Genomic DNA, 26550 nt, shown 5'->3' with positions numbered 1-26550 from the left:
TTGAGGTCATAAATTGAAATCATATGAGTGCAGGATATGGTAATTGTAAATGCAAGCTGGAACCCCAAATATGATCACTTGACCGTAGGAGGATGACAAATCTGGGTTGTAAGTAGTTTTGGGGAGGTTCGTCATAACTTGAAGTGTTACTAAGTGACCAATTATAAGTCAAGGATTACTTGTAAAAATCTAAACTGAAGGGATGTATTGTTATTATCCATCTTACCTCTGAATCTGAGCTACCCAGTTCAGCCAAAGTGGGAGCTTTCAAAAGTCTCTTCCGCTGCACTGTTAATTTCGTACCTAGGCCATTTACCTTTGCTTTGGATTCCAAGCTGCCATTTGCTATACAGCTTTCTAATAGGTTTTGGGAGGCTGCTGATGTGGGTACATCTAAGAAAAATAGAAAAACAGCATGAATAAGCACTACTACTGTGGTATTTATCTTTTCTCCTAAAAATTACAATTATGTAAAGAATTGTGATGTGACAGAAAATCAGTTGCGAGAACTGAAGTTTGGGGATTTTTTTTTTCCAAATGTGAAAAAAATGTGCTTAGAAAGTGAAACAGCTTTATACATGGAGAGAGGGGCAGGCCCCATTTGCAAAGAGAAAAGGTAAAGTAAAGAATATTGCCAAGAGGAAGAAATTTCTTATTATCTTATTCGCATGTCAAACTTCTGACAATTAGTTCTTAAAATCAAACTGATAAAAGCTATACCAGTGCTGCATATATATATTTTGATATAAAAATTATATGGGAAAACATACATGTAGTCTATGACGATTGGGACCAGAATTTCCATCACTAACTGTTGTGGTCATAAAGTGTGATGTCACATGACTATATTGCTTAACAATGACAATCCTGGCATCATTGCCATCATTAAGTGAGGTCTGCAGGTCAATAAGCAAGGACCTCCTTGCAATTTCCTGCCAGCATCCAGAAAAACCAAGTCAGTGGGGAAGCCAGCAGGAAGCCGAAAATCCCAGACAGTTTGAAAGCAGGTCAGCAGGCAGGCTGCTGATAGGCAGGGGAGGCTGTGTGAACAGCTATCAAGATGTGGTGAGAAGGCAAATGGGGCTTCAGGTGCTTGCTGCCAGGCAGGGGAGAGGTTGTACAAGGTGGCTGGTAAGGTACAACATGAGGACGGCAAGGCTGAGGGTGGCTGATGCTGGGTGGGATAGATTTACTAGAATGAATTGCAGCCTTCTTTGCTGGCTTCCTCATTAACATTGCTTGTGGGAAGCTGACCGGAAGTTGCAAATGGTGATCACATAACTGCAGGATGCTGCAACTGTTGTGTGATACTGTTGCCAAGCATCCAGATTGCAATAGCCAGATAGCCAGAACTTTAAAGACTGGCCATTTATTTCCACCCATTTAATACTGTCATAACTTTGAATGATTGCACTACCAGTAGTTATTAACCAAGGGCTATCAAATTTGAATAAATATCAACATTGAGTTAGGACAGTGCATTTTCTACTACAAATTGATAATAAAATAATACATTTGATGTTTGAAATAGCCTTGCTCATATTTTTGAATAATGGTTTATTTAAAACAAATTGAATCCAATAACCTCTGTTAAGTAATAGTATATACCAAATATCCAGGTATTTTGTAATAGTATATACCAAATATCCAGCCAGCTATTCTATGGCTCAGGTTGTCTTTAATTCCCATATAAATGCTAGCATTTATATGGGAATTAAAGATAACTTGAACCATAGAATATGTCAGTAGCTTCATCTTGTTGCTTGCTGAAAATTATAATCTTATTTTTACCTGATTTCTGATAAATCAGGCAAAAAGAACACTGAAGTATATTGTCTTTTCCTTAGAAATTTGATTACAAACTATCAGCAATTCTGCCTTATTGCTTTTCTGCTTGTGGAACTGAAAAGACTATAAACAAGGATAGCCATATGATTTCTGTAGGTATCCTATGTAATCCTAACTCTTATTGGGCAGAAAGCTCTTAACCCCAGAGGTTCCATAAAGAGGTAACAGAAGAGGCATTAAGGCTTCACTTATCCATTGACAATTCCCTCTTTCAAAATGAGATATAAGCTTAAAGTCTGCACGTGAATTAATTTTTAATTTTTAAATTAGCTGCCTTTGTTTATTTCAGTAGACAATAAAAGTCCCTTTAAAGTTTCATATTTTACTTTTATCCATTTCATTATATTTTTCTTTGTAAGCAACGGAGATTAATCATTCAGGCATTTGAAATGGATAACTTATTTTAGAAATGAACTTGGTTAACACATCTTGGAAAAGTTTTCTTCAAGTTGATTTTGATTCCTAGAGGTTTCATAGCATATCTTCTTCTTCTTCCTAGTGCATTTCTGCAGATGCAGGCTCCACTGAATGCCACTTTGCATGGTCAGCTGCGTCTCCAGGCTGCAGGCCCACAGCTTGCATTTCTTTGTTGATGGTGTCTCGCCATCTCTATTTTGGACGCCTGTGAGGTCACTGGCCACTGATTTCAAGTTGGTAGGCTGTCTTGGCAACGCTGGAAGGTGCTGCTCTCTGGACATGTTGGCCTTCTCTCATCTTCTCTGTAATTGGTGCCACACAAATTGGTGCTATTTGTGATGTGATCAAGAAAGGAGATGCCTGATATCTAATGGAGCATTCGCATTTCCATGGCATATAGTTTTCGGTCCCTATTGTTTCTACCCAGCATTCAGTGCCATACAGTACAACAGGCCAGATGGTTGTCTTGTTTCATCATATATGCACCACAATTTTCTTGATAACTTAATTATCTCCTTTGGGAGGGTATGCGTCATCTTCTCAGTCTACCCTAGACCTGCTGGTATTCTGGAGAGGTTTATCATCCAAAGACAAATCACACACATTCTACCCAATTCCTGAGCCCAGAGAGATGAACCAGATTTCATTAAAATCAAAGTACTCACCTAGCCTGCTACGTCTGATCTCATCAGGTGAAACAGGTCTTAGCTTTCTTTCAGATTTTATTTCTTCTAGAATTCTTTCATGGAGGCTACGAGGCCGTGGTGGAGTTGGTTTCAGTTTTCTTGCAGATGCCTGGAAAGAATAACGTATCTCAAAGAAAAATACTGACCATACTTAAGAGATGTTGATCAATATATATGGATTTACCTAAATTAAGTGTCCATTGAAATAAGGTAAATTTCTAAGCTACAATTTAAAAATAATAGATTGCTTGCCAACATTATAACTGTGGTTTTTCAAGCGACCTTTGCATATTCACTGAAATATATTCTAACTCTTCTTCTGTCTAAGAAATGTCTTAAAAATATTATGTTTTAAATGGGAAAAGCACCCCTTGTCTGGCCACTGCATGCCACTGGAATACTTTTCTAGCTTTCTGATTAACACCTTGAATTGATGTCAAAAAGGAATTCTTTCTTGCAGACCAAAGAAGAGACATAAGTGGGATGGAGGGAAGGTTATATCAATGCACAGATGACCACTCAAAGAACTACAGTTATAAATAAGTAGCTTGTTCATCTTTGTAGTGGAAGTTTTAAGAAGAGATTGGACAACCATTTGTCAGAAATTATATAGGGTTTCCTGCTTGAATAGGAGGTTGGACTAGAAGACCTACAAGTTCCCTTTCAATTCTGTTCTGTCATTCCCTTGAAGGATAGGAGGAACAGCTAACAGGGAGTGGAGGTGTGGCTCCGGAGTTTGTGGTGGAGGCTGGGGAAGGGCAGAGGCTGGCTGGGTAGTCAGAGGAAGAACCAGGCCCATCCCTTCTGCATCCTAGCACATGCAGAGAGGAACGGAGAAGGCAACAACTTGACTTACGAGAGAGGAAGCGGCCATGATCCTCCTCATTGGTTGCAGCTGGGGAGACTAAGTATATAAGAGAGACGATTACAAAACAGCGTTGCCAGAAGCAAAGCGTGTGTTATTTTGGGCTGAAGTTATCTTGGTTGGCGTCCTTCCAACAGACTGTGCCTTGTTATCTCCTTGACTTTGGTAATTACTTATCCTGGTCTGTTGTGTAGTTTGTTTGGTTTTCTATTTCACCTCTATCTGCTCATTAAGTTCAGACTGTATTGCTTTCTTTTGAAGACTATTTTTGAGTACGTTTTACCTCTAACTGAGAATTATTGAACAGTGGGGCCAAGTTGGAGGCATTAAAGGACATTTATTTACGTTTTGGATTTTGTTATGTTTGTGCTACACTCTGGGTCATCACAGTTATTCTGTTATATGTGTATCTGATACACCCTAATGGGAACACACACACAAACACAAAGTCACATTTCAGATAAGGGACAGATCTCATGTCAGAATATATGACAAAACCAACAGGCTAAAAGAAATAGCTCTAGCAGAGATGTCAAGTGCATAAGATAGTTTCATAAAGGATGCTGAGATGACTGGTATGAAACAGCAAAAATACATGAGATTTTATTTCAAAATAATTCCTCTAATGTATATTAATTTTATATAAATGCATCTGGAGAATGCTAATGCTACAAAACATATGAAAAATCTGTGTTTCCTGTATTTTAGAGAAGACTGGGAAAAGAAATAGAAGAAACCTGAATATGGTTAAGGCAAAAAGGTATAGAAAATCTCTTATTTTCATTAACTCCCCTCTCCCCATTTTATTACATACAGGATTTAATGGAGGTCGAGACCGGATAAAGTCCAAGATAATTTCATGGGCACTCTTTTTTAATCGTGGAGGAATATCCCCATTGACCTAAAAGAGAGAAAGAAAAATATTTTGCTTGCACATCAGTATCATGCAATCTGAAAGGGCAATGAATTCTAAAACAAACATAATTGCAGTGGTTACTGAAATGCAGCCCATTGACCACCGGAAGGCAGGCACTATGTAACCAGTTTATCTGAAACCTGTAAAATATAGCTACCCAGATATTTAAAAGGTCTTCGGAAATTGAATTCATGGATCTTTGCAATTTAGATTACTCTATATAAAGCATTAGCTTTAGAAGTTATCCTGTGCTCAATGGTTACAGGAAGGGATACCTAGAAGCTATCCAAATTTCTTCTTAAAGGGTTTATAGATTTCATACATACAATAAAATAAAATGAACTTCAATTTTATAAACTAGTGTTCCTGCTGAACAGCAATTTTTGTTAAATCTATGTGATACAATACAAAATTCTACGCAGCTAGTTTTTTATGTGCCTAAATAAATACGGTCCTTTTTCTTCCAAATAGTAGATCCTATAACATACTAACTTTTATTGAAGTCGAGGTGATTTTCAAAAAAGCTTGTTAAATTAACTAAGATTCTAATATTTTAAGGGAAAAAAATTAAACAAAACAATATAATACCCCTCCAGAAGGCATTAGGCTTTCAAGTTAACTAAAATAGTTCTCTTTTTTGGTCCTTTTTGGTGGTCCTAACATAATTTAAGGCTATACAAAGAATAATAAAATTGATTTTGACAGAGCTTACCATAACCTTTCTTAAAGTATAGCGCTTGGATCGAATATCATCCATCAACATTTCATATGGAGTGAGCTGATATTCTATGGGTAGAGGGTTGTACTGACGTTCTTGAACCTTTTTAAGTTTTACACCATTTCGCAAATCTCTCATAACTTGAACCCAAAACTGTGCCTGAAATAGTTAAGAATAAAGGGTTAATATGTAACAAAGTTTGTATTATTGTTATTTTAAGCTCTACTAAACTTAAACACTTATACTTAAATACTCATTATAACATCTACATGTATCATAAAGCAAAATGATGCCTCAGTTTTTATAAGCTAGAATTTATTATATTCAATATTGTGACAATTATATTTTTCCAACTAATTTCCATTTTAGCTAACATAGAGCCAAATATTTATTTGTAAGCATGTAAGCAGGATAGGAAAGATTATAAACAAGCAAGCAGTTAATTACACTGTCACATAATCACATAACCAGTTGCATGTCTTAAAATTAATAGTATCATGTTTCTTCACTTCAATGACAATAAATTCTTTATTTACTTTACAGAGAAAGAACAGATATAATATTAGCCATGGTTTTATGGATTTTAGATATGTGCATCTTTGTATACATTCGATATAAATATTTGATATAAATTGTGTTGTCTGTCTCTAAGGTTGTAATATAAAGCCATTACTTTATTAAAAAAAGTAATCTTACCCAATCAGCAGTTTTTAATTCATCAAGGTCAGTGCTAGAGTCCTCATTTCCTTTTTTGTCCATTTCCTGCATTTTCTTTAAATTCTATCAATTAAAAGAAAAAAAATATTTGTTTACAATAATATTGGTGCCCTACAGATATTGCTGAACTATATATTAATACTATCATGTATGATCAGTGATAAAGGATATTATGCATTATAATTTAGCATCACCTGAAACAACATCAGCACTGTCACTGCTTAAAACTCACATTTAAAAAGATTATAATTATCACACATTTGTTTTGGCAATTGTCACTTCCAAACAATGTTTTTAACAGACACAATAAAGAAGATATATTAACACACTGATATGAAAGGTATAGTAAGAATGTTAAAGGAATAAGAAGGTGAGAAGTGAAAAGCTTGAATCTACTTTCAAATCACAAAATCATATATTAAATATATCCATTTAAAAACTAAAATCCAAATAAATATGATAGTAGTGAAAGAGCCCAGTACCAATATTGACAGATTTAAGTTATAATTATATGGTGCCACTGAAATAAAAATAATTATGACAAACATAATTCACCAAAATAGAAGTACAATATTTATAATTACAAAAACAATTGTTTCAGAGTATTAATACTAGAAGACAGAAATGTATGACATTTTAAAAAGGCAAATAAGACAAAGGACTAAGATATCTGTACATTACCTCTCTAGCACTTTTAATTTTGGCCAAGAATGTGTACAACTCCATTGTTTCAGCAAATAGTGCGCGACATACTGCTTGATAGTGATTTGGTGCATCTGATTGGGTTGGCAGATGGGCAGCGCAAAGCTGTGCAAACATGTTACAATAGCATAATGAGTTTTGTTTTACAGAGAAAATACAAATGCCTGATTTATAGTTTAAAAATGTAATTTCATTTTTCAATATCACAAAATATTTTAAACCATACTTGAATTATTCTTCATCCAAGAAAATAAAAAACAAACGTTGTTTAACCATATATACATTATTTAGCAATATCTAGAGCTATTTGCCCATGAATACATGTATTAATAAAACCAGATTTGTTTTTGACTGAACATTGTTTGCAATTAGTTCCAGATCTTCACTTAATTAAGACATGGTTTAAAGCAGGGGTGGGCAATTAATTTTCCCAATGGGCCGCATGAGAAATTGGGACTTTTGTGGAGGGCTGCCGCTATTCCCTCCTCACTCTCACCTTTGCCACCAACCCAACTCCTCACCCTCGCTCCCAGCCCCACCTCCGCCAAGGGCTGGATAGGGAAGCCAAAGGGCCAGATGTGACCAGCAGGCCGTAAAATGCCTAGGTCTGGTAAACAACCTTTAAGTTTTTTTTAATTAATATGTAAACAAGACAGCTTTCTCTTGCAAGAAGTTCTTTCTATTCATTAAAAAAAAAGAAATTCTTCTTTTCTAAGTCCAATCAATCAGTGGCTAGGTAGATTTAAAAGAAATGGAGCAACACCAATCTGAAGCTTTCAGGCTATAATCCCACAATCCAAATTCATTAAAAAATAAGTTTTCAATGTTCAGTGTTTCAAAAATAAAATTATTTTCTATATGAATATTTTAGCCTCTTTAATTTCCAACTTTTTGAAAGTCAAGAAAGTATTGGTATAAATTTCCAATGTTTCGATTTAAATGCAGTTCCAAAAATAAAATTGCCAGAGAAGCAATTATCTTTTCCAAAGTCTCTAACTATGAAGATGATAAAATCCAAAAAGTGATTTAGAAATGAGGAAGATTAGTTCTAATGTCCATAAATTTGGCAATATCACAGTTGTGAACTCAAGGGAAATCTTGTCAGAAGCTTGCAAAAGTGTATCATATGACCCCAGGACACTGCAACCGTCATAAATGTGAGTCAGTGTCAAGTATCTGAATGGAAATAATGTGATATGCTGCAATGGTCATAAGTATGAAAAATTCACTTTTTTCAATGCCGTTGTAACTTTGAAGGGTCAGTAAGTGAAGTGCAGGAATGGAATTCTACCAGTTCTCACTAGAACTGGTTGTTAACATTCTAAGCAGTTCGGAGAACCGGTTGTTAGAAGAAATTACTGGCCTAATCCTGTAAGAAAGGCAGGAAGGAAACATTCTGGTGTTGCTTATAGAAACTGCCTCTCCATTAACCCTTATTACATTCTTGGCAGGACTAGACTTCCTGTCTCAGGAACTTCTCTGGAATTTTTTCCCCCTCCTTTGCTGGTACTTTGCTTGTGTGGAGTGACCATTTAAAGTTACAATGGCACTGAAAAAAGTGACTTATGACCATTTTTCACACTTACGACTGTTGCAGCATCTCCACAGTCATGAGAGGCCAGGCGAGGAGATGCGTGCCTCAATGTGATATTGAGTTGGCCACACCCAGCCAGTAACATGACCACCAAACCATGTCCACACAGTCATATGACCACCATACCATGCCTACCACCTAAGCCACGCCCACAGAATCAGTTGCTAAAAATTTTGAATCTCACCCCTGGTTGTAAGTCAAGGACTACCTGTACAGCCTAGCACAGCTTTCTTCAATAAGTCAAAAAATAAAAAACAACCCTGAATTTAAAAGAGCATTCGCCAAGAAAGATTAGCCTGGTACTGTGTAGTATTTATGCGTGCAGCACTTCAGAATAAAAAAATCTGAAAGTGCTTTAGTTCATATGAGGGGCGAACATAGCACCTATCTGCAAACACATTCTTATTACTGCAAGATGGGGGAAAAAGTGGCTTTTCAAACAAGCTTTGAGAATTTTTTATTTTTTAGGAATTTTATCATTACTTTATCTGAATATAATTTTGTAAACCATCAAAGCTATCCAAACTCACTGCACATATATATATACAGAAATCTTCTACCACAAGTAATATAATAATGGTTTAAAAACACCTGTAATTCTCTTACAGGGAAAATAGGCATGATTTGGGCAAACAACAAAGCAAATTATAATTGTTTTTAAAGTTAACATTTCACAAGTGCATTTGTGTCATTGTGCTAGGGAGAAGTTTGCAATCCAGATTTTTGTATAAATATGGAACTGATGGCTGTTTGCGGAACATAGTAGGTGCAGCATATGATGAAGATAAACCATCTGTCAGAAAGGAATGCTTAGTGAATGGTTGAAAATTGGGTAGGGATGGGGGAGAGTGCTCTTGGTTATTTAATATATTTGTGGATAAAAGCCTAACGAACATTTGAGGTATGCGTAAGGAATGTTTGCAGATGGTGCTGTGTTATTGGTTAAGACAATGCTTCACCATTTTTTTCCTACATTATCCAAAACTACAGCAATGCGACTTTCCCATAAATGCACATATTTTGTTTTTTTCTAATTGTGGCACAGCCATATAGACAGCAAGTATATTACACAAACCCAAATTCTATATGCTGTAACCTATGGTATAGTATTGTGGAAGGTTTTTTTGATCAGGTGAAATTGGACATTTTTTTACCCAAATCTTCTCCTACATCGTATATAATAGGCATCCATTGGATGGCATATAACCAGGTAGATCTCAACAAGCTAAGCAGGATTGTATCTGTTTGATATTGGTCTACTGAATAACCTTTAAAGTTGAAAGAAATGTCAAAGGAGAAAGCAATAGAAAACCATGCCTACAATATAGGCAGGTTTGACTTATGACAATAATGGAGTCTGGACTTTCTGTCATGATGGCCGTTAGTTGAGGTACCCTTGTGATTGGATCAGATTTTATTACTTTTTTTGCAGCAGTTGTTAAGTGAACACTGTGGTCATTAAACAAATGCCAGTAATTAAATGAATCATATACCTGTTGGCTATTTTTTGTGGACCCCAGACAAAGAAGTCAGAAATTGGCAAACAACATCAAAAATTGTGGTCATGGGTTCAAGGAATGCTGCAATTGGCCACAAAATTGAGCTGATAGTCAGGTGCCTAAAATGCAGTCATTGACTGCAGCTATCTGACTGTGATGAGGTGTGCAGCTGTCAGAACTCTTGAACCAAGGTGTAAGTAGCTTGGGGGTGTATGTGGTTGTAACTTCAAACAGTTGCCAAGCAACTGGTCATTAAGTGTGGAAGAAAGTCACCAGGAATTAATGTTCACTCAAAGGCTCTGTTAATAACTATCTAGAAAGAGTAACTACTTAAGATGTGAATATTATATTTTGACAAAAAAAACTTTCATGCTGAATTAAAAGGTAATTTTACAATGCTAAATAAATAAGGTTAAATAAAGGACTATTTACAGAAAAATAGTTCTTATGTACCCAACTTTGCATATTGCAAAAAAAAAAATCATTTGGATTTTAATCTGACTGAGATAAACAGTTCTCTCTGGTATGTGTTTATATGAAAATGGAATGTGCTAAGAATGTGTGGGGTGTAGAAGAACATTACATTAATGCAGTGATGAAATTCCCAAGAAGGCTTGCATTGGAATGACTAGTAGAAAACAATAGACTCTTGGAAACTGAAATGCATTAAAAACAAAAACAAAAACCAGGTTCGTGCCAAGACATAGATCAGATGAAAATAATATTTTAAATTAGAATATACTAGTATTAGGATGAACAGGGTTAATGTTATAATATCTAGGTAAACTCTTACTTTATTAGACAACCACAATGTCAGTGCTCTACCTAAACATAAAAGGTGTCATTTACTTTAACTGTTCCTTAAATATCAACATTGGATAGATTAAAACTATGATATACCTTCATGACATCTCTATAAGACTGTATAACTTCAATATTGTCTTTATGTTCATCATCTGCAGCTTCATCCAGAGCTTCATAACCTTCATCTTTGGTTGCATCTGCTTCCACTGTATTAGTCATATGATCAATCAGTTGCTCCAAGGGAGGGCTTAGCTCTCGCTCTTCATTCTCTTTCAAGCCATAATCCAATGCTTTATAAATGATAATTCCTAGTGATTCTATAACCTGAAAAGGGATTATATCAGGTTTTAGGTAAACAGTCATTTTGCATCTTGTATCTTATTTAAGTTATAGTCCAAAATATTTGAAAAGCAGCAAATTGCAAAAGACTAGCTTATATTAAATCAGTAGTTAAACAAGAAAAAAAACTCTTACCAAATCAATATTATATAAGGAAAAACATATTACAATATAATCCAGTCATTAACTAATGAATTTCTAATATGCAGCTTGCCCTCTACTCAACAATCTTGCCGATTGTACTTTTCAAAATACTGAAATTGGATAATGTGGATGTCTTTAATTTTTGTTTGTTGCTTTGAACAACCAGGCTGTAACCAGATTACTTTCAATGTTATTCAATCATTCTTCCTTTGAAGTCTACATGTGGAACTGTGCTTTTTCTATGTTTCAGCTGTCTTCTGCTCAGAAGACATAATAGAGCTCAGTTGAGTAGAACACAGCAAGGTTACTCCACATAACACAGGAAGAGTCTACTGTTAGAGATTTAGGTTCGGAGAGGAAAAGTGGGAATGAAAGGGAAAGTTCCAAGAAGAGAATGTAGGACAGAAATTAGAACTAATTGAAGGGAAATGGGACAAACATCCCTCTCGGTCTCTCTTTCATAGCTGCCCGTCCTATTTCTTTGATGTTTTAAAGGGACTGAAATTTAAATGATAGATTTAAGTTAGTTTAATAAAGATAATTGACTTTAATGCAGATAATTAGAAAACTAATATAAGGAAGGGCTCTGTCTCTTTGTTATATCTTTAATAAACAAGTATTAAAAAACAGACCTTTTAATTATATTATGGTCTTTTATTTTCACGTTTCATGCTGTAATACAAAATCGTGCATACCATTCTCCCACACGTAAACAATATAATACAGCATTGTCCATAGGCTTGCTCTTTCCTGAAGTTCTCATATTCATAAATAAAATAACAAAGCCTCAATGCATGTTTTTCCTTGTAAACAATAAAAAAGTTGTTTTGGGCCAAAATTCTTGCTTCTCTAATTTTTCCTCAGGGCTATTTATTCCTTCAGCTTGTTTTTTTAAAAAGTTCAAATATCATCTGTCATAGCAAATTATGTTTACCCTGCCATGTTAGAAATGTTGGTGCCACTTAATATTCTGCTTTGCAAACTTCTGAAACATATCAATCCAAACTGAATGGATTACTGTATAAAATACAATATCAATATTAATTAATTCATAGAACTAGCATAAATTACACTACAAACATGCTAAGGAATTAGACCAATTGAAATTCAATGCAAATTATTTCTAAGTTGGCAAATAGATGACTAAACCATCCATTTTATTCAGGTTCTATTCAACATTAAATTATCATAATACTCCATATTAAAATATTACATTCCTGCAATAATATTTTAGACCACTCTAAACTAAATAATGAAAGCAGTTATTTAACTACATACATTGTTCTCTTTACTAGCACATGACTTTCCTCCAACATTATTGAGAACATTATGTACAGGTCAGAGAAAACTGTTTTACTCTTCAAACAGAAGGTTTGTTATTTTTCCTATTTGGATATGTGAACTCCCTCAACAAATAAAGAAACCAAATATTATTTTAAATTGTAGCTTCACAATTAACCTTTCATGAATTGCACATTGAAAGTCTATTGCTGATACAATTATAACAGAAACAGTGTTTTTTAATATTTAATTGTAGCTTTATAAATGTTAACAAATTGGAGAACATGCAGGTAGATGTTTTAAAGTGTCTCATCTTGTATCAAGTTCATTGTACCTTGTATTGTTCAATGTCTACAACTACAGAGAAAGAACATTTTGGCTCTTTGATTACACTGGTAATCTTTTAGATGACTGAATTAGTTCACTCTGATATGAATTAGTCAGTATTGGATAATGCAATTAATACAGGCATTTAGATTGCTGATTGCTCCATATTTCAAAACTACAACAAATATCTTGCTAGGCCAGCGGTACTGATTCCACAGTTACAGGTAAATGTATGAATAAAGCATTACATCTGCATGGTTACAAACTATTGTGAAATTTAAAAAATAATGTCAGATTTTGAATAGGTCAAATATTAATATGGATATTTTAACTAATTGGAGCATAACTTTTTTCCATGCAACTAATTTCATTAAGATCCAATTAAATGAGATCATTGAGAGTGGTTCCACTGGTTGAATTGATAAGTTGTAGAGAAGTGAGCTCAGGAAAAATGCAGTATCCTTTATTTGTGTATCTGTCTAATGTTATTACTCTGGGAGACTTACAAAAAACCAATTTGTTCTTGTACCTTATGTCATAATATTTCTAGTGAATCCAACTGAAATCTAATTTTCAGTATTAAGCACAAATCTATTGAATCTACTTTTGATATATTTTGGGATACACATGCACTATTTACCTAATTGCATATTATAGGCATGTATGTAGCCAAAGAGAAGTATATTCCAAACCTAAATCCTAAATTAAAGAGTAGCTGAACAAATTAACATAGGGAGCTAGCAGCAATGAAACAAATGGTTCCTCTACCGGAGGAACAATCTCACCCCAACGGGATTAACCTGCCCCATTCACTCCGGAAGAAGGGCATGCTGCAGATCCCATTAGTCAATAAATTTCAACTGGCAGGATCCCAGGTAAGAGCCTTTTGTGGTATGGTTCCTGCCCTTTAGAATGTTGTGCCATTAGAGATGAGATCTGCCCCCACTTTCCCGGCCTCTGGAAGAGCCTAAAAACCTGACAGTGCCAACTGGCTTGGGGCCATGATGCGGGCATTCCACACTGGAGTTGGCTACAGGATTAAGAACGTCCCACCTCATCCCTTTCATGTACTAGTTTAGCAATTTTTTTGTTAATTTTAATGTTTTAACATGTTTGCGTATTTTTTTAATTGTATGCTAAGTCACCCTACCTGCTTGTTAGTGAGATGGCAGCATATAGAATTAATTAATAATAAATAAATAAATTACAGCTACTGCAATAGTAGAAGAAAACACCTCTCTTCCCTTAAAGCAGGGACGTCAAACTGAATTTCTTTGATGGCCAGATCACCATTGTAGTTCTTCTCCACAGGCCAGCGGGCGGGGGGGGGGGAGTGAATAGGGGTTGAGACTGGACGGACGCCTCCTGCAGCATCCTCCCCGGTGGGGAGGCCAAAAATGGGATGCGGGGGGGGGGGTGCCCTCGGCCTTCCCATAGCCCATTTTGGCTGGCAGAGGTACTGCAGGCCAGTCCTTTGATATTTCCAGGCTGGTACTGTGCGCCAGATTTAAGCACTCTGCAGGCCAGATGTGGCCCATGGCCTTATGACACATCTGCTTAAAGACTTTAGGACAAAAATATGAGAATTACTTTAATTAAGATGCACACATACATACACCCAATATTTAAAGTCTTAACAGAACACCTGTGCTGACTATATTGCATATAGTCCATATTTGATCATATTCTTATCATTTTTAAAAATATTAACATTCATTTTAAAATAATGTTTTAATTCTAAGCATATACCACTCGTTCAGGGGCTGTTCAAAATTATGACAGCACTGAATACAAATTCTATAAGTTTTATTGTTTTATCAACCTATAAAAATACAAATAACAATAAAAATAGGTAACAGCACTAAATGAGATGTAGGACTGGTCCTCATAATAATGAACATCATATTGTACTGCAGTTATATAATTGTGATTTGGGTGTTTGGCAACTGTTTATCAATTATGATTGTTGCAGAGTCTGGCAGTCATGTGATTGCTATTTGTGATTTTCACTTCCAATAAGCAAAGGCTTTAGGAAAGTCAACAGGCTATCACGTGACATTGAGCTTAATGACTACCTGGGATTTGCCTAACAATGGAAGCAGCAACTGCCTTTGTAAGTTAACACAGTCATGTAACTGTCATGCTTTATTACTGCAACACTTAGTAGTTGTTAGTCTCAATTTCTGTTGTTAAGCAAAGACTCCTTGTATGACTTCCTGACTTCAGCTGTATTTATTGCAGCTAATCACATGTGGTCAGATTGAAATTGTAAATCAATGTTATTAAAAATGTCCCTGAAGGACAACAATCGGAGCTATAAGCAAAACCATTATTAATGTTTCTATCTGCTCTCCAGAATTTTAACTGCTGTATGTAGTATCCATGTAGTATTTTTTTTTTGCATTAAGAGAGAGGGAAAGAGAGAGGAAAGAATGAATGAAGGAAGGAAGGAGTCTCTGCTTCATATTGTGTTTCATATAAATTCTTACCTTTGTTTCAGAAAAATGTGAATGTTCAGATTTACCTAAAAATATAAAAAGAAACGTTACTGTCACATTTAAAGTGAAAAAAAAGTCAATTTAAAAACAAAATTAGAAAGTCTCAGTTGCATTCTATGAACCCGATAAAGGCAGTGATGGGATTCAAATAATGTAACAACAGGTTTTCTGCCCTAATGATTTCTTCCAACAACTAGTTCACCAAACTGCTCAAAAAGTTAACAACTGGTTCTCCCGAACTAGTGCGAACTGGCTGAATCCCCTTACTAGATAAAGGCAAGATTGAAAATCCTTTCATAATCAAAGTCATGTTAAAATCATCAGTTCTGAATGCATACATACACATCCTCTTTCACTTTGCAATCACATACATAACAAATAATACATGAACAGAAACCATTTAAGTGCCATCTGCTTTTTTCTTTTCTTTTTGTTTTTAAGGTTCCCAGGTCCATTTCCATGTCTACTTCTTTAAAAGTAAGGCCCATTAAACTCAGAGCACACATTCTGCTGGTTTGGTTATTCAAAGTCAAGGGTTCTGTGACTTTGTCTCCATCTTATCTTCAGCACACATCAAAGAGATGTTAGGGTCATTTTTAAATGCTTGTTTTAAAGTAGTGTTTTCCCTCTTTTATTAATATATGTTTGGCCACATTAACAATATACTTAGTGACATGGGCAATAGTTGAGGCCTATCTACTTATACTGGCCTCTCTGGGCTTTGGCAGCTATGCCCCATCACCTCTGACCCTGCATCTGTTTTCCATTCTGCTTTTGGATTAGCAGGTGGGTTCTTTCCAGCTTTGCTCTTCCCATATTCTTCCCAGGTTTCTGAAACTGAACCCCCAAACAGACACCTGGAACAGCCTGATCCGAAGCTGACTACAACAGGAGAGATAAATCTGCACACTGTACATCTGCACAGTGAAGCAGGGCACAGAAAGCCATCTCTCTCACACCAATTCGGGGTACAGCCCTCCCATCTCTGCTACTTCTTAATTAATAGTAAATTTACTAGCTGACTGGAAAATATGGTTCTTTACCTGTCAGGCTACAAACACATTGATCAGCTTTATGGGAATAGAAATGTATTGGGTAAAGAGCCTCCTATCTCAATTTGCAAGCATCCTTCAGCAAAAGATGAGGGGGTCAAACTATTTTCCAAAGTACCAAAAGACAAGACAAGAAACAATGGACGGAAACCAAAGAAAGAAGCAACCTAGTATTAAGAAGTTTCCTAACAGTGAGAGCAATCAACCAATAGAACAGCTTGCCTTCAGAAGTTGTGAGTGCTGCATCACTGGAGGCTTTCAAAAAGAGACTGGACAACCATTTACCTGAAATGGTATAAGGTCTCCTTATACCATTTGGTATAAAAGTGTTGAAATAGGGTTGGATTAGAAGGCATTCAAGGTCTTCCAACTCTAATATTCTATGCCCCTCCCCCCCACCCCCAAAAAACTTCCGGGAACAGTGATTTGAAGCCAGAGAATCCTGTTTTACCATATAGCTTTCTCAGGAAATGGCAGCGTTTTTCAGGCCTACTTTTAAATTCAGAAGTTCTCCCTCACTTCACCAGACTATTTCTATGGTACTCATTTGCTATTTTTGGGACTGGCTCACAATGATTGGTGGTGGGTTGATTTGTTTCTTCTACCTCCTGCTGGGAGTCTATCTTCAATTTGTGGCTGACTGAAAGGGTGGAGCAGGACTGCAGGGAAAAGGGTGGAGAAACCCAGTGCCTGATTTAAGCAGTAAGGAAAAAATACCCGATAAAACAGAAGAGCCTCTGTTGTTTTTCCAGGTAGCTTCAGGATGTCCTGAAAACCAAGAGCCTGTTCTGCAGAGGTGGAGGAAGACTGTTGAGTAAAGCAGAACATATTCTACATTATTGGGCAGGTCTACTCCAGTGGTGGGATTCAATTTTTTTTACTACTGGTTCTGTGGACGTGGCTTGGTGGGCGTGGCAGGGGAAGGATACTGTAAAATTTCCAGCCAGAGCTGGTATTTGCCAGTTCTCTGAACTACTCAAAATTTTCACTACTGGTTCTCCGGAACTGGTCAGAACCTACTGAATACCACCTCTGGTCTATTCACCTTGCAAATCAATTCTCTTTGTACCAAGTTTTCATAGATGGCTAAGCCTATGGGTCTAGCCATGTGTTAAAACTTGGTTCCTTCCAATGATAGCCCTTGCCCAAATGCTGAAAACAGTTGATGGGTGTTTTTTCTCCCTGTGGTTGACACTTGACATGAAAGGAAGCTAAGCTAAGGAAATCCACCAATAGCTTTGACAGACTTTAAACCTTTCTGGCAGAATGTAAACTCATCCCTTGTTCCTTCAGAAACATAGATAGCTATAGGGAATACAGGTCATCCTTGATTTGTAATCGATGACACAGTTCAACTTTACAATGGACTCCACCCCGAAAGATTCTTATGACCTGGTTCCAAAGTTTTATTTTGGGCATTCAGGTTTGCAGCATCCTGTGGTCGCATCTTGTGTGGACCACAATTTTTGCTGAAAACAGGTGGTTACTTCTGGCTTTCAGTAAAAATGCTTCAAAGAATAGATTCACTTAACAATTGCAGTGTTTGCTTAACAATTGCCACAAAGAACGTTTTTTAAATCGGGTCATGTGATGGCTCAGTTTATGACTATCATGACTGAAATTGGCAGGTTTCATTATAGTCGTAAGTTGAAGACTTCCTGTATATTTGTTGTCCGCAAACTATTTATTGTATGAATAACTTTTGAGAGAATAACTTTGGAAAGCTAATTTAGTTTAGTGATTAAACACCAGGTTAGAACCTAGGGAACTATTAATTCTAGTTCTGTTTTAGGTATAAACTCTCTCTCAGCTCAGCCCATCTCACAGGGTTGATGTGGAAAAATAGGAGAAGGAAGAAGTATTACATATGCTGCCTTGAGTTATCTATAAAAATAAAAAAGGTAGGATAAAAATACATAAATGTGTATACTAACCCTAATCCTATCTATAGCCTGCAATAAATTATTCTGTTTTACTTTCAAACACAACTACCTTGGTATTTGATAAATTAATTCATCCTTTCAGATGCATTTGGGCCTTTCTTCTAGTAACATCTAGTAGGAAGGTGTCCAATGGAAGCACTGGTAAAAAAAAATTGATCCAGAAGTTTTAAATAATTATAGAACAGTGATCAATATAGACTTCCAGACCAAGATGTTTGAATATGGTAGGTGACCTGATAGGTGATCAGATTTGACTTTATTTGGGGGAAAATGGATTTTCGAGATCCATTTCCTTCTGAGTTTATGCCTGATTTTGGCAACAAAACTGTGCTAGACAAGTATAATCCTAAATTTCAGCAGTTTTGACGTAATTCTTCCACAGAGGTTATCTCATCTAGATGCCTTATACCAGAGTTCCCCAATCTTTCTGGCTTTGCAGAACAGCCAGGGGGGAGGGGATAGTTCTGTAGTGGGGAAGCATGTGTGCACTCAGCTCCATTTGCACGCCCACCACTCATGCAAATGGAATGCACACTTGCTTGCCCGCTGCTTATGCAAGTGGGGATGCATGCTCACTTGTGTGGGCTTGCCCGCCACTTCCAAGGCCTGGTTCCAAAGGGCTCAAGGTTGGGGACCCCGCCTTTAAACCAAGACAGTGACATGTAAACAGAATAATACTTTTTACTCCTCCCATACATAACCCTGCAGAAATAAGTAAGTGGTGTGTCAAATGAAAAGCTGCATGTTATATATACTAGACAACCCATGATCTGTTGGCTTAGCATTTCAGATATATTTTTTATCACATTCCTTAATGCCTTTAACAATGGTACAGCTTCTAATGTACTGGAAAAGTTCATAAAAATTCAGGGGGATATTCAGAGATGTATCTACCTTGAGATTAGCCCATGTTGAACTGTTCGGCATAGTCAAGTAGCAGGAATCGAGCCAAAAACATTTTATAACATTTTGCAATATGTCATAAAATACTTGATGATAATTTCTATGTCATAAAATATTTATAAAATTTGCTGTATTTCAATTTCATAGGAGTCATGGGTCTCAGAGTTTAAACATATTCTGTAAGTTAACCCATTTAGTTTAGTTTAGTTTATTGTCACTGCACCTGGTACAATGAAATCAAACACCATCTTCAGTGCACATCATGACCATGACCATGAAAATAAACATAAACACACATCCTTCACCCTTCACACATTGAACTGAAAACCCCCAACACCACACCAACACTGCACTATACAGCAGAATTCAAAAGAGCTACTGCCCTGGGATAGAAGCTGTTTTTCAGCCTATTTGTCCTTGTTTTTATTATTCTGTACCGTCTGCCAGATGGTAATAGTTCAAAAAAGAGTTAAGGCAGTGGGAGCTATAAAGCTCTTCCAAAGAGGGGAGAGGGCAACCAATGATCTTATGGGCAGTGATATTAACCCTCTGGAGTGCTTTCCTATCTGCCATTGTGCAATTGGCAAACCATACAGAGGTGCAGTATGTTAAAATGCTCTCTATGGTTCAGCGGTAGAGGGTCACCAGCATTTTTTCATTCAGTTGTTTTCTGAGAAGTCTCAGGTAGTATAATCTCTGCTGGGCCCTTTTGACCAGGGCTGCAATTTGGGCACCCCAGGTCAGGTCTTCTTTTAGGGTAACAACCAGAAACTTAAAACTGGCCACTTGCTCCACTCAGCCTCCATTGATAAGCAATGATCTGTTCCTTCTATAATCTACTATAAGCTCCTTGGTCTTACTGGTGTTGAGGACCAAGTTATTGTCTCCACACCATGAAAGCAACCAGTCCACCTCATCTCTGTAGGCAGACTCATCCCCCACCCTGGAGATAAGTCCCACCACTGTTGTGTTTGAGGTACCTTTGTTAAAAAGATTTTGCCCTATGATAGGCAATGTTGCCCAGTTAAAGTTATAAACACAAGAATTTTAGTAGTAAATAGATAAATTACTTTTAAAAGGCCTAACAATATGTTTGTCCTAGGAAGAAAGGGGAGGGAGAATGGGCTAGCCTCACCTTTATCTCTGAGGGGTAAGGTGTTGTGATCTGACAACATTCCAAAATTCTGAGGTAAGCATTTCCAAAACTCACTGTAATTTGTGGATAATCCCTCAATTCCTTCCCAAAACAAAGATAGAAAAGTATGTTACAACTGTGCTTATTTTATAATGAGATATTCCATTGTTTTTTGATGTTATCTCCTCTTTCTCCATCCAAAGTGGGCCTACTTTGCCATCATTACAGAACTTTTTCCTTTTTGTATACATATTTGGTGAATTATTTTATTCAGTTTGTCCAACATGATGTTTGCAAATAGGTATATTCAGTTCTTTTAATTATTCCTTACAAAGATTTGTTTCTAGATACCTTACATTCTGATATTTCCCATGGTCTTTTTAAGGTGGGAAGCCAACTATAGTTTGACGAGTGCCGAGTACAATAGAACTATTACAAATAAAAGATAGCAACACTTTGATATTTGAATATGTATTAAAAATGAAAACAAGTGCATGTGACCTTTGTAAGTCACTCAGAATGACATCTTTGGCTAAAAGCATGAAATTCTTCAGCTAAGTAAAACTGAAAACTGAAAGAAGATTGATGATCATTGGGTACTACGTCAACCATGTATATTCTTTGCATGTTCAGACCAATATATAGGAGTTATGGATTCTTACAAAATGTTTCTGTGTACACATAGGGAGAGCATATTAGTGCCTAATGTTTCCTTTTGGCAGTTCTTTTTCATGTTTTTTTCATAATAAGATGTTCAGAATAGGTTATTTAGTTATATATCACATCCTCTGTGGATCATGAGTCTAATTTGGATCTCAGATTATTGTGGTCTTTCCTTTGAAAGGTAAGTGACTGTATTGAGAACACTTCAAAGAAATGTACATGTAATGCAAAAATTAAGTTGGTCCTTAGGAAGACTATAAATTCAATATCTATCATTTAAGCTAGAAGTCACAGTCTCCTGTCTCTAGCCTGGTGCCTTAATCACTAGACCAGTGGTTCCCAACCTTTTTTTCGCCCGGCACCCCTAAGGAAATTTCACTCGAACCTCGCACCCCCTGAAATTTAGACTTTAGGAACTACTGAACACGTTAAATATATGGTAGGATTGAATCTTTTCAGCTATGTATGTGACGGCCACTAAATAACGATACTTAACTCTAAAATGAAAACAAAGTTAATCCATTGCACAATAAATAAAAATGCCAACATATAGCCAACATCCTATTATTTACCTGGACTTTTCTCGCACCCCCTGGAATATTGTCTCGCACCCCAGGTTGGGAACCCCTGCACTAGACTAAACTGTCCCTCACATTATTTAATGTGCAATTCCACATGTTTCCTATTCAATTAGTAAAATCAAAAGGTCTACCTAAGAAAAGGGAAGATGTAAAATCAGGGTTTTATAAAATTACGTTGTCTCTGAAGAAAGTAATAAAACCCTGCTATTTGCAGATGGCCTTTTGTCAGACTCAAAGAAAAGAGCCTTTTTCCAAGTTGTTTCCAAGCAGTTCTCTTTAGAACAGGAATGGGCACTTTCCCAGAAACTTCTGCTCCAACCCCTCCTGTTTACAGAGAAGCACAGAAGAACCACCTCTCCTGACACAGAGATGAATGAATGCTCCATGGGATGGACTTTAGGGAGGGAAGTTCCTTTGCCTTCCAAAGTCTTTTCTTCTGGCAACGATCAGTGGAACAGGATTTTCTTGGGGAAAGAAACTAATACTTAGCTGAATTAGTTTCCCAAGTCTGACTCTAAATTATTGACTCCATTTATTTCTTTAAACAAAAGATGCCAAAATATATGTTTGAATTGAGGTTTTAAATTCTAGATCGTGAAATCTTAATGACCTTGTGTATTCCCATTATATCTGCACAGTAGGGAGATACGGTGAATGCATTTAACTTTGACAGTCTCTTATTTTCACTGTATGTACAAATTCAGAATCATGACTTAAATGACTAGTCAAATATTATAAAACTGAAAAGCAAACCCTAGATTGATTAATTAGTTCAGTTATCAGGACAACAAAGAAACAAACCCCATCAAGTGAAGTGGAGCGATTCGGCCATATTTCCAGTGTTTTTGCAAGAGATAACCATATTCTGGCTGTCTCAGTTGAGACTGGTGAAATATTGTGAGATATGGATATTTAAGGTTTGGTTGCAGGGGTGGGAGGGTTGTTTGCATCCACCATCTGAAAAATTGTGTAAAACCTGCCTGTCCAACCTGCTTTATTATTTCTACAGAAACCGAAGCTATAACAGTCTGAGCTTTTGAACCATTGCTTAGGGTTTATATAATAATATTCTATTTCAAAATTCAGCACTATAATGTTGTGCAAGAGAGTTGCATTTACTTTTACATTCTCTTAAGAAAAATGCCTAATCTATTAATGTTTAGTTTTTATAATTAAAGCTAATTCACACTGAGTTTGCATCTGAGCCATTCCATTTTGCATTATGAATGGAAATTGTTTTCAACGGTTATAGTAAATTGTAAAATATATCTGAGGCTTTAATAAAGAAAATGAATCATATTTAACCAAAACTATAACATACTCCTCCAGAGCACAAAAGAGTACAAAATATTTCATTTATTTTCCTAACATATATTTTGTATTGTTCAACCTTTATCGTGCATCATTAAAATAAAATGATCCAACTTCAAAAAATGTTAACTCCTGGATTGGCTTCCATTTTTAACTATATAATAAACAAACCATTCCACACAAAGTCTTTCTCCACTACATTATTAATGCATATTACAACTGATAAACTTTTTCTGAAAAAAATTGAGCTGAAATAATTGGATTTCTGCCATGAAGAAAAAGTACCTTTTGGAAATTTTGTACTAACTGAAGTAATTTGTTATAAAATATGGCAACTGTTCTTCAGCAATACTGTAAATTTGCTGTCATAAATGCATAATTAGTTTTTCCTACTATGTTTACTGATATGGTACAGTCCATTATAGCTTGTGTAGCCATCATATTCAATACCTAAATAAGCTTTGGAAGTTAAAAGAACATATTTTATATGTTATATTTTACAAATTCAACTTGAACTATGTTTCCTTACCCACTGGCTTTGTGATTAAGACTACATCTGGCCTAATCAGTCTTAGTCTTCCTTTTATTAAAAAAAAATATTTTTTTATTACTTTAGTCCAAATTTTGCCCCATGAATCCTACATGTTTTCACTTCTGTGGTGTTCTGCATTTTTATATACAATTGTAGAAAAAAAATGTTTCTAAATATTTTTCTTTTTTGACATCCTATTTACACATTTAGAAGATATTATTAAAGAATGTGTCTATATGAACAATAATGGGATTTGGCTTTTGCTTTGTTGTACGTGGTTCACAATTTGTGGCTTATGGCTTACTCAGTCAACTGTGACTGATACTCATGACTGAACAAACTCTGTCTCATGTGATATCAAATTGAGATCCAAGAAATAATCAGAACTATTTTTTATATTGACTCATAAATGTAAATATCGTACAAAATGTATTATTTACATAAAATGGAATATATTATGTATGCATTCATCTGCCTCAATCCCAAGTGACTCTGTGGCAGACAATTAGAGAAATAAACATAAAAAGCAACAAAATAATAAACTTCAGTAATCAAAATATCACTCAATAAAATCAACTTAAGTCAAAAGACCTCAAAAGTTAAAATGTTTGCTATTTTTATCACAGTAAGTTTAGAGACTGCACTTCTGTCATGATTTAAATAGTCAATTCCTATGATCACTGTAATACTTAATAATCCTAAAAGTGGAGCAATGGTAGAACAAAATCAGATTCTCCATTATATCCAAGGTCTAGTTTATGTCAAACAGGGGAAGATGTAGAAATAAAAGAGCATGGAAATTTTCAGAGAATACTACCTCTTCCCCCATTCATTTGTGGCATATATCCAGAGATAAGTTCAGAGTATAGGTATTTTTCAATTTATGACAGCAAATGAGATAGGAATTTCCATCACACACAGTGATGGCAGTCCCTGCAGTTCTGGTTACTGTTGTACTGGTTACATCATTAAGTGAAGTAATTCTTGCTGGCTCCCCACATGGGGAAACAGGCAAGAAACTGCAAATACCAAACAGCTTGCAACTAGATAAAGTAGGTGTGTGAGGTGCATGTGAGGGAGGTGCAGCTAGGCTTGGGGAAGGTGCACAAAGATTCAAGAGGTTACACAAGGGTGCAAGGGAGAAACGGCAAGGGTGGGGAGGGTTCTTAAGAGTGCAAGTGGAATTGATAAGGTCAAGTCAGTTGTCAAGCACCCAGATCATAATCACATGTCTGTGGGGTACTTGGATAGCCAGGCCTCTAGAGGGTTGGTTGTAATGGGATGTTGGTACGTACCTGGAACGCCCTTTCTCTGTGAGCTGTGAAGAGCATCCATTGTTTGGGATGATGTTTCTGTCACTCGTTTGATGGGCTGGGCTTTAATTGAGAGGACGCTCCTCCTCCTCCATGGGACTCCTCCCTAGCCTCCCCAGTTTTGGCGAAGTCGAAGTGATGAAATATTTCTTCTCCTTCACCCTTTCTAATACTTGGCCGGAATAGCATCCCACCAGACGAATAAGGGTGGGGATGGATGCTCTTTACAGCTCAAAGAGAAAGGGCGTGTCAGGTAAGTACCAACGCCCCTTCTCCAGATGAGTTGTTCAGAGCATCCATTGTTTGGGACATACCAAAGCTTGGCGTGTCCTACGGGAGGGCTTCCATCTGGTTTGGATTCCCCTTTTCTTGGTCCCTATGGACACTTTGTAACACTTTCCTGTCAAAGGCAGCCTCCGTAGAGGTGAAGATGTCATTCTAATAGTTTCTCAATAAAAAGCAAGGGTGAGGCCCATGTTGTCACCTTGTAAATTTTTGCTATTGGCGCTTGTGGCCCATGTTGTCAACATCTCAGCGCTCTAGGTCGAATGAGCAGTGATACCCCTGGGTACAGGAAGAGATTGTGTCTCATAGGACTTGGGAATTGTGCTCTCAGCCACTTACTGGTCATTGAGGAAGGGGTCTTGCACCCAATGGTGGGTGGTTGAAAAGAAACGAAGAGAACCTTTGTTTCCTAACACACATCGTGCAGTTGAAATATATGCAGAAAGCTCGCCTTACATCTAGATTGTGGCATTTTTGTGCCAGATTTTATGTCGGTTTCAGACAAATGTACGGGAGTATCAGTTCCTATGGTCTGTGGAAACCAAAATTATCTATGGGTGAAAGATGGTTCTGGACTAAGGACCACTTTGCCTGTGTGAAAAATACAGAGCTCCTGTCTAACTGACAAGACTACTAGATCCAAGATGTAACTGGCTGATGTAATGGCAACCAAGAGAAGCACCTTGTACGTTAGGAATGGAGACGCATGGTCTACATGGGCTCAAAGGGAGTTTTCTTGAGTACGGTAAGGACCTTGTTGAGGTCCCACGTGTGATATCAATGCACTACAGGAGGCTGTAAGATTGTAGCTCCGTGCAAGAAAATAGCATATGCATGGATGATGAGAGGTGGACTGCAAGTCTCTCCTAGTGATGACCGATGCTAAGTCCTCCCCTTTGCCTGTTTATATGAACAAGATAATAATGAAATGTCATATAAATAACACTGCTGTCTAACAGGTGTTCCCCTGAGATGAACAGCCAGAGCCATCAGAACCTTCGTAAGAACCTTGGGCAGATGACAACCCAAAGGACAGTGCAATGTATTCAAAACGTTGAGTATTATAACAAAAACTAAGAGTTTTGCTATGTGAGGATCTAATTGGAATGTGGGGATGGGCCTCCATTAAGTCAATGGAGGGTAGAAAATCGCCCCTTCTGAAGCTCAGAAGTATGGAGTTCAGTATACTCATCTTAAGCCTCCTATGAACTATGGATCAATTAAGTCATTTTAAAACTAAAATTGCCCCTGCTGATCTGGTGCCACAGGTTGGTTGCCTGGATCTCCAATAAATGAACAATAGCTGTCTCCATCATGCTCCCTTTAACAAGATCCCCAGAGAGAAGGCAAGTAATGCAAAGGTTCCGGGGAGAGGATGGAAATTCTATAGCCAGGCCTAATCTTCTGATACCTCTAACCCAGGAAACAGAGGTAGAGGCATCCCATCTGTCTATGAAAGGCTTGAGCCTTCCACCAA

At 36.7% G+C, this 26550-nt stretch overlaps 1 protein-coding gene across 3 annotated transcripts in view; it reads right to left on the bottom strand.

The window, feature by feature from the left end:
* Positions 1–26550, bottom strand: part of SPIRE1 (spire type actin nucleation factor 1) — a 54666-nt gene that overhangs the window by 15150 nt on the left and 12966 nt on the right. For all 3 annotated transcript variants that reach the window (XM_026699418.2, XM_087931044.1, XM_026699419.2), the window contains exons 2-9: positions 15347–15381; positions 10863–11090; positions 6849–6974; positions 6147–6230; positions 5445–5609; positions 4631–4717; positions 2931–3060; positions 227–393 (exon numbers count right to left, since the gene is read on the bottom strand). In XM_026699418.2, coding sequence (XP_026555203.1) covers positions 227–393; positions 2931–3060; positions 4631–4717; positions 5445–5609; positions 6147–6230; positions 6849–6974; positions 10863–11090; positions 15347–15381 — 1022 coding nt within the window. The remainder of the gene's footprint in view (positions 1–226; positions 394–2930; positions 3061–4630; positions 4718–5444; positions 5610–6146; positions 6231–6848; positions 6975–10862; positions 11091–15346; positions 15382–26550) is intronic.

Source organism: Pseudonaja textilis, chromosome 3, assembly GCF_049901715.1.
Source record: "Pseudonaja textilis isolate UNSWEBS1 chromosome 3, rPseTex1.2, whole genome shotgun sequence".
NCBI classification, from domain to species: domain Eukaryota; kingdom Metazoa; phylum Chordata; class Lepidosauria; order Squamata; family Elapidae; genus Pseudonaja; species Pseudonaja textilis.
The sequence above is the reverse complement of the archived record's forward strand: the minus strand, read 5'-3'. Positions and strand labels throughout refer to the sequence as shown.